Raw genomic sequence first — 23,042 nt, 5'->3', positions numbered from 1 at the left:
TGCAGGTGAGCGCCACAATCAGGACTGCATACGACCGAGGCACACAGGGCCAACACCCGGCATCGTGGTGTGGGGAGCGATCTCCTACACTGGGCGTACACCTCTGGTGATCGTCGAGGGGAAACTGAATAGTGCACGGTACATCCAAACCGTCATCGAACCCATCATTCCACCATTCCTAGACCGGCAAGGGAACTTGCTGTTCCAACAGGACAATGCACGTCCACATGTATCCCGTGCCACCCAACGTGCTCTAGAAGGTGTAAGTCAACTACCCTGGCCAGCAAGATCTCCGGATCTGTCCCCCATTGAGCATGTTTGGGACTGGATGAAGCGTCGTCTCACGCAGTCTGTACGTCCAGCATGAACGCTGGTGCAACTGAGGCGCCAGGTGGAAATGGCATGGCAAGCCGTTCCACAGGACTACATCCAGCATCTCTACGATCGTCTCCATGGGAGAACAGCAGCCTGCATTGCTGCGAAAGGTGGATATACACTGTACTAGTGCCGACATTGTGCATGCTCTGTTGCCTGTGTCTATGTGCCTGTGGTTCTGTCAGTGTGATCATGTGATGTATCTGACCCCAGGAATATGTCAATAAAGTTTCCCCTTCCTGGGACAATGAATTCACGGTGTTCTTATTTCAATTTCCAGGAGTGTAGATATCGTAGTTATTACGTACCTTATCGTGATCAAGAAAGTACTATAATGTAATGTATTGTTGTGCTACGGAAAAGGCTGTCTCGTTGTAGCTATACCACAAAGTTACTACTAAAACATGTTTTCCTTTCCAGAAGAACTCAGAAAAACTGTACAGATATAAAACAGATACACCGCAAAAGCACAATGTAAATTGTGTCACACATTAGTAGCGTCGTGATATAATCGTGAAGCTATCAAAGAAACCAAATGCTAATTCATCTTTAATCTCACAGAAAGTACTTCAAATAAAGAATGTCTTTTCAACTAAACCAAAATGTTGCATTAAAACCTCATTAACAGTATATAATCTAAGTATGTAAGCCTTATAGTCGTCATGTAATCGTGCAACTAACAAGCAAGAATGTACAAATAACAACACTGTGTCGTCTGTTCATTATAACAATGCATTCGTAATTTCTGCTTAAATATGTTCCCTAGGTTCTAGACTGGATAGTGAACTTCAAAACATTGTTGCATGTTAACAGTTTGTAAGTCTGACAAAGCATACTAGTAATTTGAAGTGAAAAATTTTATGGCAGAGACTAAGTTAAAAAACAGATTATCTTTCAATGAACGGTTTTACATGTGAAATGTGATGTAAATCTTTACTCTTCCTAGTACTCAGAGTTTGAACTTGAAAGCAATTATCATGCGGTATACATCGGTAAAGAATACCAGAATTTTTTTCAAGGTTAGCGTCTATGTTATTTTTCGCCGTGCCACCCGGCGCACGTGGCTGCCTGCGGTGTGAGTCAATGTCTGTCTCTTTGTTGGCGCGCGTCGTTGTTGGGATTAGGAGACCTAACTTCTACAAATTCACCTTGCGAGAGGGCCCAGCTCTGTTTGAATCCCGCCAGTTCTGATGAAATTCCGGTCTGTCGTTACGATCATATCGTCTGTCGTCATGTCGGTAGATTCCATAGTTTCTTTCTTGTCGGTCACGTGGTGGAGAATTTATCCCTGAATCGTAACTGCGCGCTGGACCGTTGCGTCTTAAGTTATTCTGTCTCCCTTGATAATAATTATTTTGGTTTCCATATTGTCTGTTTCTCTGATTGTCTCTGTGATAGTCATTACTAAGGAGATGTGATCTTTCTCTGTAATTATTATTACTCCGCTAGTGGTTGTAATATGGGTGGTGTCTGTTTTGGTCACGATTTGTGTTGTAAGAATAGACTTGTCGTATCCAGTTATTGTTTCTGTCATCACGGAATTGTGACGGATGTGAACTGTAGTGATTGTTTCCCTGTTTTCGCATTCCCGCGACTGTCTGTGTCAATTTCTATTTCTTGTAAGAGTCCCTGAAAAGCTTCAATGTCGTCTTTGCAACGTCCTGCCAAAATAATATGTCGTAAATGTTCAGGCAATTTGATTAAGCAAATATGGATAAGTTCTGAGGGGCTGTATGGGTTTGAAAGATACTGATTCTTATGTAACATGTCTTCGAAATATTTGACAAAACTGGAGAATTCAGATTGTTCGAAATGTTTCATCATTATGATGCTATGTTTTACTCGGCCTTGTGTAGCTTGAGACCAATATGCTGAGAGGAAGGCATGATAAAATTCTTCTTCGCTGTGACAATCGTGAATGACCGATCGCGTTCTTACAGCTGGTTCATTCTCCATGTAGCTACACATAAATTCTAATCTGTGCTCTAATGACCAGTTGGGAGGAAAACAATGAGAGAATTGATGGAGCCACGCTTGTTGATGAATGTCGTTGCCAGAATTCTTAAATGTTTAGAATTTACGTGCAGTAATGAACAGCTTATAGTCAAAATCATCGTGTCGGCGAGTAGCATATCGGTCATTGTTACGTCGTGTCGGCGGTTCCATCTCAACATTCGGTGCACCTTGCCAATTTCTTTCATGATTTCCGAAATGCCCTGTGTTATTATTTTGTGGCTTTTCCGTATTTCTAAGTTCCTCTTCCCGTGTTGGAGCGCGAGTGTCCTCTGAAATATGTAATTTTTGTATTACCTGCGTCAACTGATCTTGTACCTCCCGGATTTCTCTTTTGTATTGCATATTAATTTGATTCTGATTTTGTTTAAATTTCTTAATTTGTTCATACTCTTCTGAGTCAGTGATGGCTACAGGTCTTGTGTCATTCAGATCATCATCTACCTTTGCAGATAAATTAGTGAACTAATCCGAAAGTTCGGCTACTTTCTCCGATAGTGAACACATTTCCTCAGTGTGTTTTTCTGAACCAAGTTTCAGAGTGTCCAGTTGTGTTGAAATCGAATCTACTGTGTCCTTTAAGTTTTCCTGAGTTCTTGCAAGGTGCTTAACCGAATCGGTGGATGCAACTGAGTCCATTTTAGCTTGCAAGGTGTCGTGATTTTCACGAACAATAGTTTGTAATTCTTTTATGGCTGTTTCGTGATTCTGCAATGCGTTTTCATGCCACGAAAAAATAGGTTGAAAATGCTCACAAATTTGTTTTTTTACGGCATTACAGATTTTTTGACATTTCGATTCAATGTTATGTAACTCAGTAGTTAAATCTTCACGTGTTTGTTCAAGTGTGGTGTATAACTTCCGAAGATTTTGTTCCATTGTGTCTAACTTTTGAAGATTATGTTCCATTGTGTCCAACTGTTGCTGTGTTTGTCTCTGGTGTTGTTCCATTGTGTCTAACTTTCGAAGATTTTGTTCCATTGTGTCTAACTTTTGAAGCTTTTGCTGTGTTTGTCTCTGATTTTGTTCCATTGTGTCTAATTTTTGAAGCTTTTGTCCCATTTGTTGCATTAATTGTAATAACAATGCACTAATGTCTGAAACATGTTCCTTAGTGCTATTCGGCAATGCATTTGAACCAGCAATATTCGCAGTTTGAAAAAACAGAAAATGTGTCTTGACTTATTTGAGAAAACGGTGTGGCCGCAAAACCTGAATCTACAGTATTTGCAAGATTGTGTCCTGTCATTTCGGAATCCTGAGGCGAGCTGTTGCCGACCGATCGATCGATAATGCTTCCCTGTTCACTAATTGTTTCACTGCCTACACCATTATTTGCAGCCCGCTCCATTTCCCTATGCACAATTATCAAATTACTACTTTGAACATTAGTTAATTCATTACATGGTGGCGCTAACACACTGCTTTCGTCTTCACTGTCATTTCTCAGTTTACTTTGGAGCCTAGTATTACGTTTTTCACACGCCATTATTGTCACAATATTTCACACGATAACACAGAAAAGCACAATTTGAAGAGCAAAAATAAGAGAACACATTAACGTAGCACTGAAAATAATATCTAGTTAATTGCAAGCGCAGCTGCGAAATACTTCGTGCAAAACTACATGCATGCCACAACTATTCTACTGTACAACAATGAAAGACTGCAACTACAAAGGAAATTCTCTCTATGATTACGCGCTAGCAATAAACAAAAGCTACACTAATTACACAAACTACAAGAAAAAATCAGAAGATTCCAGTGAGGTATCCTCGGCTAAGGGTCGACATATGAAACGTCCCCTTTGAACAATTGTACAAGACTGTGCTTAAACAGACACACAATATTTTTAGCGCAACGCTATCTGACTTCCAAAAATCCCTACAAAAGAATGGCCCTGACTAACATTAACCTATACGTTTCACATATCACTTACCTCACAAAAATCTTGGTTACTCGAACTACTGCAATAGAGCGAGCACCACTACTGCAAGCTAAATAAAAGATTCAAACTACGGAAGGCACTAACTACTGATAGGTATAGTTAGCAAATGAAAGATTTTAATAGAGAACAAACAATGTATTTACCTTAATAGTCATAATATATACATCAGTTCATGACATCAATTCTTACAAATTTCAAAACTGCGCCATCTCTCTCCCCACATCCACCACTGCTGGCGGCTCACCTCCAACTGCGCAACGCTACGCGCCGCTAGCATCCAGCTGCCGCTGCCCAACACTACAATGGCAGACAACAATGCAAACCAGCCACATACTGCACACGGCACAGCCAGTGATTTTCATACAGAGCGCTACGTGGAGGCGGCGTTACCAATAAAAAAACCTAAACATCCTACTTACAACGTGTCTGTTGTGTGGCATAACTTATTAGACGATGCTCACGCACGTGCCGTGCTTGCTCCCACATGCTGCATACGGTGATTTCTTGCTGTCGTCGCCGAACGTCAGTTGTATTGAAGAGTGGCACCATCCTTACTCTGGAAGTATTTTACCAAGTCCGGTAGCAATGAAATACTGTACTACACTTGCTTCAAAAGATTACAAACGGGAGGCGGCGCAACAATCTTGCGACATCATATAAGAAGAAAATACCCACACTGATCCGTGGAAGAGAAGGTAAACTTAACACACACTGCGCAACAGAATTAAAGGAACCGTAATTCCCGCCCCATTGCGACTCTTAAGTTCGAAATTTGGCTCAAAGGTGCTACAACCATCCTCTGTAAGGGTGAAAAAGTGTGGTGCTCTGCGACGTCGCCCCTCCGGCTCGACGATCCTTCAAACTCTCAGTGTGTCGACACTTGCGAAAAAAACGAGGCCGCAACTCAGAGGTACAAGGTAGATTAAAATTGCTACATTGGCACCAAATTTTACCATAATTCTGCCCAATGCCACCGTGGACGGGTCACACGATCGAAAGATCGTCACAACCCCTCTTACTCACATTTCTTCCCTTGTTTTGATGCCTCTGAGACACCACGGTTGAAATCATACGGCTTTTCTTATGAATGGGTCGAGAAAAAGACATACCGCGGCTCAGAATCGCCACGAAAAGGTCGCAGGGGGCGGCATAAAGACCGTCTATGAAACTGTAGCAGTGATATTTTTCACGTATTTGCGGGATTCCAGAAATTATAGACTATGATAAACTTGCAGTGGAACAGACCAAGGATGCAGAGCTACTACAGCTGTTAAACGACCCGTCTACAGGTCTGAAGTTCGAGCAAATTCTGGTGCCTAACTCCAAGCTGAAGCTAGGGTGTGACTTTTCTCAAAGCAGACCGAGACCATTCATTTCAGAAATATTGCGCAAGACGGCATTCGACAGTGTCCACACACTATCGCACCCAGGAGCCAACGCTATAATCAAGCTGCTCACAGACCGCTATGTGTGGCCTTCTATGAAAAGAGACGCGCGCCTTTGGGTACGTTCCTGCATTCCTTGTCAACAAAATAAAGTAAGACGACATGTGCGTGTTGATATTGGAGATTTTCAAGGTACCTCTGCTAGATTCGCACACGTTCACGTGGGCCTCTCCCACAGTCAGAGGATTACAGATATTTGTTTACAGCCATAGATAGGTGCACAAGATGGGCAGAAGCAACTCAAATAGTCGATATTTCAGCCGAAACTACTGCGAAGACGTTTCTGTGTACGTGGGTTGCCCGTTTTGGATGCCCCCTTCATGTCACAACTGATCGAGGACGTCAGTTCGAATCTACGTTGTTCCTCGAGCTATCCAAAATGTGCGGTTTCCAACGCCACCACACGACTACCTATCACCCTGCCAGTAATGGTATGGTCGAACAATGGCATAGAACACTCAAAGCAGCATTGGTGCGTTATCAAGAGAGATGGACGGAAGCACTACCATTGGTGTTGTTAGGCTTGCGGACAGCTCACAAACCCGATATTGGTGCACCAGTTGCCGAGATGGTTTACGGCGAGCCGCTACGGATTCCTGTAGATTATTTAGTACCAACCTCACTACCTGGATCAGAGGGGCTCACACACTGGGTGCAGCAGCTAAAACGTCACTGCACAAATATACGTTGCCCGCCACCTTCTCGCCATGGCAACCGTAAGGTGTTTGTACACAAAGACTTGTACGATTGCTCTCACGTAATGTTGCGAACAGACTCAATCAAATCGCCTTTACAACCACCATATACGGGCCCATTTCAGGTGCTGAGTAGAAATAAGCATACCGTGGACATAATGTACAATGATATTCCGACAAAGGCATCGATTGAACGTGTCAAACCAGCACGGGTTTTACCCTCTGCGACCTCTGACACCACGCCTGTGCATCAACACATGATAGACGTAGAGCATTCCGAAACACAGCTCAGTACATCGTCGGAGACAGGTGAATCACCACCACAAACAACAACGTCACCGCCCCCGAGACACCCGACGCACACCAGAGCTGGACGTCGAATAAAATTCAAGTATCAAGATATCCCTGGGGCTCCGTACTTAAAGGAGGCAGTTTTTTTCTGGTCATGTGTTGTTTTTATCTTTGCCGTATGACTATAGAGTCTCCTATTTTTTGTTACTTCTCTGTTGGTTTTTTTTCAGTTTCTTCTCATTGTGAGTTTTTGAGAATAAATATTTTTTCGTTAACACATATACCAGACGGCTACGCAATTATTTGTTGTAGGCAAGTCGGATACAAAACCATCCACGCCTTTCTCTGGGGCGTTGACTCCCACACATTTCGCGGTCAAAAACAACGGTTCACAGTGATCGCACTCACAGCGCGACCGCAATTTTTGCTCTTCTGTACAGGTTCTAACCACTAGCGACCGTTCAAACCCACTCGACGAAATTTCAATGTGACACAAAGCAGCTAAGGGTGCTTGTGGTTTTTTCAGTGCTCCAATTTTGTGTCCTCTTGTGACGTTATCACCAGGCGTGTGACATTGACATACGCGTGAATAAAACGCCAGATGGTCCCTCAGAGACTCCCCTGTTTGGGAAAACCCTTGGTGCCGCCTGCCAACATTTATTGACAATTTTAAAAATGTTCTTGTCCGGACGGAATCCATCACGAGAGTACCTGGCGCCTGCAGGCAGACTACACTGCTGCTCTTTCACCACTACAATGCTGCTCTTGTGCATGATAGTGGGTCATCCTGGACTGGAGACAGTCAATAGGGTTTCCAGTCTGCAAGCGCCTAGGACATCATAAGAGGTTCTTCCATACAGACGCATTTTTAAAATTCTAGTAAACCTGGGCAGGTTTTGCGTGTGTCAGTGTTGCATCCCCCACGTGAACATGCCACATGGGGGCACAAAATAGGAGTGCTGGAAAAGCATAAGCACCCTTAGCTGCTTCAGACCACACTCAGATTTGGTCATATGGTTTTGAACGGTCTCTAGTAGTCCAAAATTGCAGTCTCGCTGCAGGTGCTATCACGTGACCTTAAGAAAGGGTTGAAGTGCCTCAGAGGGTCACCAGTGTCAAAAGTCGTGAAGAACGTCTTCTTGTTTTCTATCGCACTGCCAACTCTCGTTTTCGACCGCTAAATGTGTGGGAATCAACGCCCCGGGGAAAAGGGTGGTTTCATTGTCGCACTTTAGGCCACCCCTTGCGGCCTTCTTGTGCTGATTCTGAGCTGCGGTGTGTCTCGAATGTTTTCCTAGGCCACCTGTAAGGAAACCCCGTGATTTCAACGCTGACGCCGTGGCTCTGACCTCCATCGCTGAGGCCTCAAAAGGAAGGGAGAAATATGGATGAAAGGGGGTGTGACACCTCCAGATTGGATGACAAGTTCACGGTGGCACTGGGCAAAATTGTGGTGAAATTTGGTACCACTGTGTCAACCTCTGTTACACGCCACATGAAGTGCAGAGTTATGGCCTCCATTTTTCATGTATCGACACGTTCCTGTATGGAGCGACGTCGAGCACGAGGCTGACGTCGCAGGGCGTCACGCTTTTGCACCATTACAGAGGAAGGACGTACGCACCTTTCAGGCACATTTCAAAATTAAGCGTCGCAGCAGGTAGAAATTACCAAGTTTCGAAAAAGTGATCCTTTAATTCTGTTGTGCAGTGCAAGTTTTCGTCACCATGTTTCCACGATGTAAAGATCGTACACAGGGTGTTACAAAAAGGTACGGCCAAACTTTCAGGAAACATTCCTCACACACAAAGAAAGAAAATGTGTTATGTGGACATGTGTCCGGAAACGCTTAATTTCCATGTCAGAGCTCATTTTATTACTTCTCTTCAAATCACATTAATCATGGAATGGAAACACACAGCAACAGAACGTACCAGCGTGACGTCAAACACTTTGTTACAGGAAATGTTCAAAATGTCCTCCGTTAGCGAGGATACATGCATCCACCCTCCGTCGCATGGAATCCCTGATGCGCTGATGCGTGCGGATTCTAGTCAGCCCACACATGTTGACTGTGAAAATTTACAATTTCATCACGTTGGAATGAAGCCTCATCCGCAAAGAGAACATTTGCACTGAAATGAGGATTGACACATTGTTGGATAAACCATTCGCAGAAGTGTACCTGTGGAGGCCAATCAGCTGCTGATAGTGTCTGCACATGCTGTACACGGTACGGAAACAACTGGTTCTCCCGTAACACTCTCCATACAGTGACGTGGTTCACGTTCCCTTGTACAGCAGCAATGTCTCTGACGCTGACATTAGGGTTATCGTCAACTGCACGAAGAATTGCCTCGTCCATTGCAGGAGTCCTCGTCGTTCTAGGTCTTCCCCAGTCGCGAGTCATAGGCTGGTATGTTCCGTGCTGCCTAAGACGCCGATCAATTGCTTCGAACGTCTCCCTGTCGGGACACCTTCGTTCTGGAAATCTGTCTCGATACAAACGTACCGCGCCATGGCTATTGCCCCGTGCTAATCCATACATCAAATGGGCATCTGCCAACTCCGCGTTTGTAAACATTGCACTGACTGCAAAACCACGCTCGTGATGAACGCTAACCTGTTGATGCTACGTACTGATGTGCTTGATGCTAGTACTGTAGAGCAATGAGTCGCATGTCAACACAAACACTGAAGTCAACATTACCTTCCTTCAATTGGGCCAACTGGCGGTGAATCGAGGAAGTACAGTACATACTGACGTAACTAAAATGAGCTCTAACATGGAAATTAAGCGTTTCCGGACACGTGTCCACATAACATATTTTCTTTATTTGTGTGTGAGGAATGTTCCCTGAAAGTTTGGCATACCTTTTTGTAACACCCTGTACAAGATGGCATCCTACAATTTATAAGACTGTTATAATGTGAAGGATGATGGTAGAAATTTATTATGTTCTGCTTGGGCAAAGTGCATTTCCTGGTGGTCAGTTTGACTGGTGTTCAAATTGTACCTGGTCAAGCATGACTCCATCTCTCCATGGTGTTTCTGCTCTACATTCGTTAGCTAGGAGTTGGAGAATTTTCCTCCTCGAGATGTAATCGCATGTAGGACATTTATGGTACCTCACGTTCGAGCTGCAATGCACACGGAGACTTGTGGCACATTTTTTGTTGATAAACCTGTGTGTGTACAGACCCGACACATGTTTAAATTGTCCAAAGACGATACTGTATATGTTTTCGCAAGAAGTCGTACACAAGGCCGCCTCAAGCCAGTCGGAGGCAAAAATATCTGGATGATCTAATCGTCAGTGAGTGGTTTCAGATGGATGTGGCACGCCTGAAGAAACTTGGAGGAATCTTTTTCTCGTCGATTGACGCCATTATCAAGGACGTAGGTGGCGTTATATGGTATTAGTGTGATGTCTCCTGTGAGTGACCAGTTCTTTATCCGGTTTACTTTCTTTTTAAACATATTTTTGTTTATTTCCATATAATATGTGTAAGGACAGGGGTTGTGTTACATGGTACTACCGTAGTAGTTTTCTACTCAGTGTTCTTTGTTTTTCAGTTTCATGTAATATGTGAAGGAACCATAAAAAAAGCTAGTTCCGAAATTTGTAGCACAAACAGATGCGATATACTACAATGTGTTAACCATTATCTGTCTAATCCTGAAATCATTAGTCAACACTAAAGTTAGCTACCACATTTGATTATTATTAACTCTATTAGTTGAGTACCGGCGTTGTACAGATAAGTATTTGTTCCTGTTATATCTCTCTCTCCTCCCCCACCACCTCTACTGTTCACCTTCTCCAACCACAACTCTCTGCCCATCCCTTGCTGCACCTCCCTCCGTCCATCTATGGCTCCTCCGCCCTCTGTCCATCTGCTCCTGCCCCATCTATCCCCTTCTTACCCCATCTCACTGTTCATCTGCTCTTCCCTTTCTCTGTCCACCTCCTCATCTCCCCTTTCTCTATCCATTTCACCCTAGCGTTCCCTGCCTATCCATTTCTCCTCCACCCTGCTCTATCAACCCCACCCCAATAGAAGGTTGCTGTGTCTTACCCCAGAGTATTTCTTTCCTGTAATACACTCCAGGAAAATGAAAAATAACACATTGGCACAACTGAATAAGATCTGCTATAATTGCACGGGACACTACGAGAGGGCAGTGCATGTGACGATAAAATGCGCCACACTGCGGACGCACCAGGAACTGCGTTATCAGCTGTGGAATGTTGCAAGCTGCTCAGCTGTTCCCGGTGGCAGCCAGTTCGCCATGGTATACGGGGCTCCTTGTGTGTCTTCAACATTGTCAGCATGCCACAGCACCGTGTACGTGAACCGTTTGTGCAACTGATGGAGTTTGAGCAAGGGTGTATAGTGGGCCTGCAGGAGGCTGAATGGACATACTGCAAAATTGTGCAACATGTCAGACAAAAGGTCTCCACAGTGCATCGATGTTGTCGCCAGCGGTCAGCAGAAGGTGCACCTGCCTGTCAACCAGGGTCCAGACAACAGCAATGCACAGATGCACACCAAGACCATCGCATCTTATGAAGTGCCCTAAGGACCGCATCGTCACTTCACAACTAATTAGGGACACTGTTGCTCCGGGGGTATCATCGAGAACCATTCGCATCCATCTCCGTGAAGCAGGGCTACTGTCCCATGTGTCGTTAGGGCATCTTCTGCTAGTGCCCCTACATTGCTCAGCCCGCCACCAGTGGCGTCACAACAAGCGTTTATGGAAGGTCGAATGGAGATGTGTCATCTTCAGTGATGAGAGTCACTTCTGCCTTGGTGCCAATGATGGTTGAACGCGTGTGTGACATCGTGCATGGGAGCAGCAAAATCCTGAGTGTGCATGACAGAGACACACAGGACCAACACCCAGAATCATGGTGTGCGGTGCCATATCATACACTGACCATTCTCCACTGGTGATAATAGATGGAACATTGAACAGTGAACGGCACATTGTAACCATTATTCAACCAGCCTGCCAACCATTCATACACCAACAGGGGGACATGCTTTTCCAACAGGACAATGCATGTCCACATGTCTCGTGTGCCACCCAATGTGCTCTTCAAGGTGTACGCCAACTACCCTGGCCAGCATGATCCATAGATCTGCCCCATTCAGCATGTTTGGGACCAGATGAAACCTCATCTTGCGCCGTCTGCACGACCGGCACAGAATCTGGCCCAGCTGAGGCACCAGGTGGACATTGCATGGCAGGCCATTCCTCAAGACGACATTTGGCACCTCTTCAATCATCTTCGTGAGAGAATTGCAGCCAGCATTGCTGCAAAAGGACGGTATACACAGTACTAGTGCCAACATTGTGCACACTCTGTTGACTTTCACTCATATGGGTATGGCTCTGTCTTTGTGAACATGTGTTGTATACGAGGTGCATTCAAGTTCTAAGGCCTCCGATTTTTTTTCTCCGGACTGGAAAGAGATAGAAACATGCGCATTGTTTTAAAATGAGGCCGCGTTCATTGTCAAAACGTCCCAAAGATGGCAGCACCGTATGGCAGATGGAATTTTACCGCCAGCGGCGAGAATGAGAACTGTTTTAAATACTTAAAATGGAGACGTTTTCCTTACTTGAACAACGTGCAATCATTCGTTTTCTGAACTTGCGTGGTTGTGAAACCAGTTGAAATTAATCAACAGTTGAAGGAGCCATGTGGTGATGGAGTTATGGATGTGTCGAAAGTGCATTCGTGGGTGCGACAGTTTAATGAAGGCAGAACATCGTGTGACAACAAACTGAAACAACCTCGGGCTCGCACAAGCCGGTCTGACGACATGATCGAGAAAGTGGATAGAACTGTTTTTGGGGATCACCGAATGACTGTTGAAAAGATCGCCTCCAGAGTTGGCATTTCTATGGGCTCTGAGCACACAATCTTGCATGACGACCTGAAAATGCGAAAAGTGTCATCCAGGTGGGTTCCACGAATGCTGACGGACGACCACATGGCTCCCCGTGTGGCATGTTGCCAAGCAATGTTGACGCACGACGACAGCATGAATGGGACTTTCTTTTCGTCAGTTGTGACAATGGATGAGACGTGAATGCCATTTTTCAATCCAGAAACAAAGCGCCAGTCAGCTCAATGGAAGGACACAGATTCAACGCCACCAAAAAAATGTCGGGTAACCGCCAGTGCTGAAAAAAAGATGGTGTCCATGTTCGGGGACAGCGAGGGCATAATCCTTACCCATTGCGTTCCAAAGGGCACTATGGTAATAGGTGCATCCTACGAAAATGTTTTGAAGAACAAATTCCTTCCTTCACTGCAACAAAAACGTCTGGGAAGGGCTGCGCGTGTGCTGTTTCACCAAGATAACGCACCCGCACATCGAGCTAACGTTACGCAACAGTTTCTTCATGATAACAACTTTGAAGTGATTCCTCATGCTCCCTACTCATCTGACCTGGCTCCTAGTGACTTTTGGCTTTTTCCAACAATGAAAGACATTCTCCGTGGCTGCACATTCACCAGCTGTGCTGCTATTGCCTCAGCGATTTTCCAGTGGTCAAAACAGACTCCTAAAGAAGTCTTCGCCGCTGCCATGGAATCATGGCGTCAGCGTTGTGGAAAATGTGTACATCTGCAGGGCGATTACATCGAGAAGTAACGCCAGTTTCACCTATTTCAGGTGAGTAGTTAATTAGAAAGAAAATCGGAGGCCTTAGAACCTGAATGCACCTCGTACATCCCCAAGAGTGTGTCAATAAAATTTTTCTCTGCTGGGTTGATGAATTGATGGTGTTCTTTTTCAATTTTCCAGGAGTGTATGTCTACCAAGTTTGGCTGAAAATGACCCAATGATCTTGAAGGAGCTCTTTACCCACAACTTTGTCCGCATATGCACGTCACATATATTTCACATATTTAATGCACATCTCTAGAAAATTTTGCCCTGCAGTTTTGTTTTCATGCAGCTTAATGTTTATGATGTCACATCTCCTAATCACAATAATATAATTTTGCAGGTATATCCTGTGGTATATGTGGACACTGTGTAGAGTTATTGTTGAACAAAGCTTCGTGTCATTTTTATGACAATTGACATTAAGTAGAAAACAAGAATGATTATCATGCATAAAAACCTGGTAAAAATATGCTCAATTTCTCAAAATATTTGACTATCTCTATTCTCTAAGGCAACCCCTCAATCAGCATTATATTCCTGACAGTTGCTACATTATCACTGTCTATTGCAAGGACTAAGGGCAACCTGCCCCTACCTCCTCAATGTAGGTTATCACCACACAGGGTCCATAGCACAGATGAACTATGGAGTCCCTAACCAGCCATATACTGAAAAAAATTTAAACTTATTATTCTAATTCCATTTAACACGTGAAGGTAACATCTAACAGAATTTTATTTCACTAATTTAGAAATCAGAAAATGCTACGTATTTTGATTTTGTAGTCATCATCTGGGAAAATAATATACATGTTACAAGAAACCTAAATTACCTGTCTCAGATTATTCTTATCAGCTCCACTGACAGGGGAAACCACTGTTTATGATTAATAAGGCTATGAATTTAAAAAACTGCAGTACAATTTTTGGACTGTTACGGCACATATATACATAGTGAAACTGACCAAGTGAACAGGGTGCCACTATTCTTACTTTCACTAAATGGGAGGAATAAGGTAGCAACTGTTCCAGAGTTCTACCATCACAAGAAGTACAGGTGAACAGAACTAGCAATTACTCTCTTTACCAGGCATTGGCATGTGCAAATTGTCATGAAATTGGTTATAAATTATTACCACCCACTTTAAATAGTGAAACACATTGTGTCATGAAGTATAGATATCTCGAGAGAGCACAGTTTCATGGTACATTTCACATTTCTGTGCTACACAATAAAACTTCAATAGACACCAATAGTGAGAGCCTTATCTACATTGTTCTTAGTGTGTGGAAGCTGGAAACCTAACATTGCTACAGTTGGCAGGAGAGAATGAGAGCACTGGCATAATCTGTCAAATAATGCTGTTCCTGCATGATGTACACATCTTTGGGACAATATCATTGACCAATGATTAATATGTATGTCACTGTTTGACCTGTTACTGTAAACATGGACAATTTTGAGTAAAAACTTTCCTCAATATGTTTTTTTAACATCCATAACTTCCCCTGTTATATAAATATAAATCTCTTAAAAAATGTTTACATAGTTTCCTGTGACTTGCTTGATTCTAATAACTGCCTTGCCTTTTGTTTCCCGAAAATTGTTCCGGCCTGGTGTACATTTCCCCAGACAATTATACTATACTTTAGTCAGTAATGAATGTATTCTGGCTTAGATGTGTTCTTTCAATTTCCTTGTAAGACTGGGCCCCGCATATCTGAGTAATCAAAATACAGCGGTGTGTAGGTTGTATGTTAAATGTTGTATTTTGTTCCAATAAACATCAACATCCTTGGTTCCTTGTAATAATAGTTAATTTTTAGTACCACCCAAGAAGTGATTTATGACAGCTATTGCTCCTTGTTAACAGATACTGTTGCTCTGCACATTACTGGAAATTCTCCCTAGTAAATGGAGCTAGGAATGAAATGAATCAGTGAGTTGTTGAATGAATAACATGTTAAGCACCATTCCAGCTTCTATTGCCTGAAAATGATGTTTACAGAAAGGACACTAAATTATATTAGGAAATAGGATGTTATGCCCACAATTGGAAACTATTTGCAATGCAAATGGTGAAAGGCTGTTGCTTCCTTTACACCATGTTTCTGTCTGCTAATGAATAAAAACTTTCTTCCAATGAACATATGATTAAAGATTTAATATTGTACAAATATATTTCTTTTGAAAGTGCACGTTTTTTGTGACAATGGGCACCAAGTTGTGAACACTTCTGTCAAAATGGCTTGCAAACTTGTTTTTAAAATTCTCAATTTTCCAACTATGACTTGTAAAAATCATTAATTTAAATCATTTTCTTATTGTTATCATTAATAATGATTAAGTTCACATTTTGTTCTCAGATGAAGCCATCTCTTAGCATTCTCATCTCCACCGTGTTGCTGCTTGTGCTGTTAGGCACTGTCTCATCTTACAACGATGACAGGCCAATCTACAAGTGGAGTCCACTGTGGTTCAACAGGTACTTCCGAACAGCCAGCATGATTAAAAGGGTGAGTACTGTAGAAGGATGTAAGTTTACCTGTAGAGTTGATTACTTATATTACAGAACTGTGTTTCCAAACAATAATAAAACTAGACCTGTAACATAACAACAAATGAAAAGAACTTGCGTATGTGTGGCCATATTCAAGCTAAACTGTTTTGATACAGCATAATGAATCAGTAATATTCTGGATTGTAACATGATTATGTTCTGAGTAGTGATTACTAAAACAACAGACACAAGAGAAGGAGACCTGTTAGCTGTTGAGGAGGGGGGAGGGAGGGGGGGGGGGGTAGCTAAAATCTCCTTCTACTATTATGGCATGATAGAGATACATTCAGTCTAGCTATATTTTCAGTTATTTCTGCAAGTGAGTGTCGTGGCCATAAGGAGTCTGCTGAAACTTTTAGTCTACATTTGAAAGTTAACTCCTGCCATCTTCTCATTGTAGGTGGTTTGGAGAAGGTAGTATGTTGAGCTTAGGTGATAATTGCTTTATCGAGTCAGGTGAAGTGAACTGTTTCATCAGCTGCTTTGGTGTTGTTCCAGTTTATTCAGAAACTTATTTAACTTCTTTTATATGATAGCGAGACAGATTCTTCGACTTGTGCCATAAGGTGTTGGGGTTTCGGGTTCCGCTGGATAGGTCAGGAGTCGACTACACACAGCAGGCAGCTATACGGGTAGCAGGGGTTGTGTGGTGTGGACTGGGCGTCTTTTTAGGTTAGATAACCTCAGGCAAGTACAGAAAGGGCAACAGCATCAAAGGGTGTGGGGCAAAGTCAGGACATGTGGGGACCAAGAAGCAATCGGTATTGTAATTGTAAACTGTCGAAGCTGCATTGGTAAAGTACCGGAAATTCAAGTGCTGATAGAAAGCACCGAAGCTGAAATCTTTATAGGTATGGAAAGCTGACTGAAGCCAGAGATAAGCCAAAATTTTTACAAAGGCACAGACGGTGTTTAGAAAGGACAGATTGCATGCAACTGGTGGTGGCGTTTTTGTCACTGTTAGTAGTAGTTTATCCTGTAGTGAAATAGAAGTGAATAGTTCCTGTGAATTATTATGGGTGGAGGTTATACTCAACAACCAAGCTACGTTAATAATTGGCTCATTTTACCAACCTCCCGGCACAGCAGCATTAGTGGCAGAACAACTGAGAGAAAATCTGGAATACATTTCACATAAATTGGCTCAGCATGTATTAGCCTTAGGTAGAGGTTTCAATTTACCAGATATAGACTGGGGCACCCAGATGTTTAGGACGGGTGGTAGTGACAGAGCATCGAGTGACATTATAGTGAGTGCATTATCCAAAAATTACCTCGAGCAATTAGACAGAGATCCGACTCGTGGAGATAGCATCTTGGACCTACTGATAACAACAGACCCGAACTTTTCGAATCTGTAAGCACAGAACAGGGAATCAGTGATAATAAGACCATTGTAGCATCCCTGAATATAGAAGTAAATAGGAATATAGAAGTAAATAGGAATATAAAAGAAAGGGAGGAAGATTTATCTGTTAGCAAGAGTAGTAGGAGGAAGATTTCAGACTACCTAACAGATCAAAACGAAAATTTCTGAGTGTTTATGGAAAAAGTTCAAGGCAATCTTAAAACGCGTTTTAGACAGGTACGTGCTGAGTAAAACTGTGAGGGACAGGAAAAACCTACCATGGTTCAACAACAAAGTTAGGAAACTACCGCAACAGCAAAGAGAGCTTCACTGCAAATTTAAACACAGCCAAAACCTCTCAGATAAACAGAAGCTAAACGATGTCAAAGTTAGCGTAAGGAGGGCTATGCGTGAAGCGTTCAGTGAATTTGAAAGTAAAATTCTATGTACCGACTTGACAGAAAATCCTAGGAAGTTCTGGTCTTACATTAAATCAGTAAGTGGATCAAAACAGCATATCCAGACACTCTGGGATGATAATGGCATTGAAACAGAGGATGACATGTGTAAAGCTGAAATACTAAACACCTTTTTCCAAAGCTGTTTCACAGAGGAAGACCGCACTGCAGTTCTTTCTCTAAATCCTAGCACAAATGAAAAAATGGCTGACATTGAAATAAGTGTCCAAGGAACAGAAAAGCAACTGAAATCACTCAATAGAGGAACGTCCACTGGACCTGACGGAATACCAATTCAATTCCACACAGAGTATGCGAAAGAATATGCCCCCTTCAAACAGCCATGTACTGCAAGTCTCTAGAGGGACAGAATGGTCCAAATGATTGGTAAAGAGCACAGGTAGTTCCAGTTTTCAAGAAGGGTCGTTGAGCAGACACACAAAACTAAAGGCCTATATCTCTGACATTGATCTATTGTAGAATTTTAGAACATTGTTTTTTTGCTCACATAGCATGTCATTTCTGGAAACCCAGAATCTACTCTGTAGGAAACAACATGGATTCCAGAAACAGCGATCATGAGAGACCCAACTCGCTTTATTTGTCCATGAGACCCATAAAATATTAGATACAGGCTCCCAGGTAGATGCCATTTTCCTTGACTTCTAGAAGGCGTTTGATACAGTTCCACACTGTTGCCTGACTAACAAAGAAAGAGCCTACGCAATATCAGACCAGCTGTGTGGCTGGATTGAAGAGTTTTTAGCAAACAGAACACAGCATGTAGTTCGTCAACAAAGGAGGTGGCTTACAAAACACTCGTTCAACCTATACTTGAATATTGCTCATCAATGTGGGATCCGTACCAGATCGGGTTGACAGAGGAGATAGAGAAGATCAAAAGAAGAGTGGCGCATTTCATCACAGGGGTATTTGGTAAGCGTGATAGCATTACGGAGATGTTTAGCAAGCTCAAGTGGCAGACTCTGCAAGAGAGGCGCACTACATAGCGGTGTAGCTTGCTGTCCAGGTTTCAAGAGGGTGTGTTTCTGGATGAGGCATCGAATATATTGCTTCCCCCTGCTTATACCTCCTGAGGAGATCATGAATGTAAAATTAGAGAGAGATTCGAGCGCACACGGTGGCTTTCGGGCAGTCATTCTTCCCGCGAACCATATGCGTCTGGAACAGGAAAGGGAGGTAATGACAGTGGCACCTAAAGTGCTCTGCGCCACACACCGTTGGGTGGCTTGCGCAGTATAAATGTACATGTAGATGTTAATAAACATTGCTGTCCTAAATTTTCACACATTTTTCTGGCTACTAATACTGATTATTATTATTATTATTATTATTATTATTGTTGTTGTTGTTGTTGTTGTTGCCTTCAGTCCTGAGACTAGTTTGATGCAGCTCTCCATGCTACTCTATCCTGTGCAAGCTTCTTCATCTCCCAGTACCTACTGCAACCCACATCCTTCTGAATCTGCTTAGTGTATTCATCTCTTGGTCTCCCTCTACGATTTTTACCCTCCACGCTGCCCTCCAATGCTAAATTTGTGTCCCTTGATGCCTCAAAACATGTCCTACCAACCGATCCCTTCTTCTAGTCAAGTTGTGCCACAAGCTTCTCTTCTCCCCAATCCTATTATTATTATTATTATTATTATTATTATTATTATTATTACTATTATTATTACTGTTGTACATACATTTAATTATTTTTGCGGTTTTAACCTGTATAATTTAATATACCTGAATCATGGAAGTTCTTATCTGTTGTTAGGCTGACATAGAAGAGGCACAGGTCGCAACTGAATGTGTGACAACTGGAAGACGTTGCAGTTACTGGGGAATGAGGCTACCCTGCTGTGGAACAGGAGCATGTTTAATGGGACACTGTGTTCCATTACAGTGAGTAAAAGAATAATTCATAAATCATAAGAATGTGCAGTTAAAAAATATTAAGAAGTCAAGTGAGCACAGTTGCAGATAAAAATGCAGTTACATAGGAAAAGAAACATTCACAAATCAAAGTTCACATTGCACATCAAGAGAGAAAATCATTATATTTATGGATATAACACACAATGATTCCAAAGTTTGGATACATGCCCAATGTACTACAAACGTCACAGGACGAAAGCAATAAACAAATTTACCTTCAAATACTTAAGAGTTTAAACTGTTTAGTTAGTCAACATTTGATACATTTCTCACTTCATCAGCCCAAGGAAGTCTTCTACCAACACTGTTTTTATTTTCTCTGTCACCCTACTGTATCTCCTCTATCAAACTGAATCTTTAACTGTCCAGAAACGTTTTCATTTCTAGTAACATTAAGTTATTATGAATAAGGTGGATAGGGTATTATTGAAATTAGGTTTTTGTTAAGAAACTGGTGATTACTTGCTGCTAAACAGCTGGGGGAGGGGCTTGTTTGCACTGCAACAAGGGAAAAACATGAGAGGTGAAGGAGTCTGAGGAATTTGGTGGATCCAAGCAAGCTAGTGATTAAACACTTCATGACACAACACTTTATTTACTGTTCTACACACAGGCATTAAGTTGTTGTGAACAATAACACTACTGAAAAATATGATCAACATTTGCAGATCATTTGGTCTTGAGGTCATAGCACTAGGATAGTTTTAACTCATCTCTTTCATAAATAAGCGAGAAAAGCTTAACTAAAGACATGCAGACAGTCTAGAAAGTAGCACATCAATTCAGGATTCAAATCACAAATACACACAAAGGGAATATTATCATATATCTTGAAGCCAGACAACTGAATTCTCTGCAATAGCAAATTAGTTTTCTCAGTTGCATCAAAATGACAAAGACAAAGCCTCTTTCATTGTTATAAGAAAAGTTAGTTATAATAGGTACAAGCATCTGTGAAGATAGATGAATATATAACCAATTGATCATTCATTTAATTTTCATCTCCTCTTCTGCCCTTCATGGTCTAGGCAAAATGTCTGTTCCTTCTCATTTCACATTTCACATAATTATGATTTTAATAACTCCCACTTCAAACATTCCATTTACCTGGTATTATGTTGCATTTGGTTTTGAAGAATCTTGAAGTCCTATGTCTCATCGAACTGAAATGACATACTGAGAACTGATGTCAGGTATGAGAGAACCAAATGATGTAACCTGGGCATGAAATGAGTTTTAAAGTTGGTTAATCTCAATATATTTGCACTACATAATAGTTGACTTGTTCCAGTTTCACAATTCACGGTATACACAGGTAAAAGGAAGTGCATCTCCTGCCTCTGTAATACCTCAACGGAGAATAATCACCCAACTACTAAGCGATGATCACAGTGCCAGAAAAAAATTATGACAGGTTAAGGATTGTATCAGTGCACATGAATGAATTCACAGTATTGTTACCAGCTTATGTAATGCTGCCCAGTAAACATAGTCTGCAGATCATTAACTCCTTCTTGTTGGATATCCAATGGCTCACCTGAGATTCTTTAAACACAAAAGCCAGTCATAATGTTTCATACTCTTGGCAGTTAATTGTATTACACTGAAATTCAGCATCTCACTTTGTCTGGCACAGAAATGTGAACATAAAGGTAGTACTATGCAGAATCCCCCACGAGGTGACACACTGATGTTAATTAAGCAAAATGATCACATATAGATATGTTAACAATATACTGGTCAGATGTAGACTGCTGACTTTCAGGTACGGGTGGCTATACACTGATGAACTGCTGGGATGGGTACCTGACTGGAAATGGAAGGAAAAAAGGTCCTACGAACATGTAGCTGGAAATGCTTCATTGCCATGGTGAATAGTGCTGATGAATGAAAGTTTCTCTGATGATGTACCATGTGTTCATTGTGTGTTGTAAGCTGAGTGATTGACACAGTGTACTGTAAGTGCAGAATGGTCTGGTAGGGAACAAGCCAAGATATTGTTTGTGTACGGCTTCATGGTGAATGTGGAAAATAGATTTGACCTGCTGCTTCAGTTAGAAGCTGGTGAGCCACAAGCAGTTGCAGGTGTAGACAAGGCACAACAAACTTTCAGCAGCAAATTGAAAAGTAACAATGTAGGGAAATCAGTAAAGAGAAAGAAAGTGGTGTTGTTAGGTGGTTCCCATGGAAGAGGTGTTGGCCAACTTTTGCAGGATGAACTAGGATCAGAATACCAGGTCACCAATTTTTTTTAAACCGAGTGCTGGTCTGAATCAGGTGACAGAGGATTTAGGATCACTTTGCAATGATTTCACTAAGTAAGACACTGTGGTTATAGTGGGTGGGACAGGTAACAGTATTGACAGAGATCCTGGGTACAGTATAGAGTGTGACCTGGCAAAGATTGCATCAGCATCGAAGCATACTAGTGTTGAGTTTGTATCTGTTCTTGGGCGCCATGACCCACCTCATTTGAACTCTTCTGTCAAGAGAGTTAATTTGGAGATGGAATGGCTGCTTATGTCAGGTGCAGGGTCACACATTAGTGTGGTTCCTGTTGATTCTCTCAATAGGTGGGATTATACTAGGCATGGCCTTCACCTCAACAGGAAGCGGAAGGGTAAATTGACTGGGAAAATAGCAGGAAACTTAAAGGGGGAAGGCACTGTCATGAGTGGTAAACTACCAGTGGTTAAAGGGTTCAGAAAAGCCCCTTTTTATGGTAGGGAGGACAGAAACAAACCAAATTTTACGATAGGTCAGAACTGAGACAAACCTTCAGTTTGAGAAAGAAACCAAAAAACATAATTATAGCAGCATAATCAGCTAATGGTTAAGAATTTTCAACAGTCAGCAGATATTTTAACTCTAACGAATTTCAACTCAGTCAATGTGGAATGTCAGCTATCTTTATTGCATCAAAATATTCGAGGACTGAGAAATAAAATTAATGAATTAACTATCTGCATAGATGAATTAGAGTCTTCAAACCCAGCTGACATAATCTGCCTCTCTGAACATCATGTGACCACTGGTATAGAACTTTTAAGTGTTACAGGGCTTAGGTTAGCATCTCACTTTTGTAGATAAGAAATGGAGAAAGGAGGAGTTGCCACTTTCATCAGGAACTGTCATAAATTTAAGAACATAGACATTCATAAATTTTACCTAGAATAGCATATGGAAGCATGTGCAACAGAAGTAGAATTTCACAAAAAATCCTTCATAATATTAAGTGTATATTGAGCACCTGCAGGTAACTTTAATCT

General features: G+C 42.1%; 1 protein-coding gene across 1 annotated transcript in view; it reads left to right on the top strand.

The window, feature by feature from the left end:
- LOC126284783 (uncharacterized) overlaps positions 1 to 23,042 on the top strand; it is a 466,230-nt gene that overhangs the window by 418,967 nt on the left and 24,221 nt on the right. The window contains exons 2-3 of the mRNA XM_049983948.1: positions 15,827 to 15,976; positions 19,613 to 19,740. Of these exons, the coding sequence (XP_049839905.1) occupies positions 15,827 to 15,976; positions 19,613 to 19,740 (278 nt within the window). The remainder of the gene's footprint in view (positions 1 to 15,826; positions 15,977 to 19,612; positions 19,741 to 23,042) is intronic.

The sequence above is a fragment of the Schistocerca gregaria genome, chromosome 8, assembly GCF_023897955.1.
Source record: "Schistocerca gregaria isolate iqSchGreg1 chromosome 8, iqSchGreg1.2, whole genome shotgun sequence".
Taxonomy (NCBI): Eukaryota; Metazoa; Arthropoda; class Insecta; order Orthoptera; family Acrididae; genus Schistocerca; species Schistocerca gregaria.
This window is presented reverse-complemented; position numbering and strand designations above follow the sequence as displayed.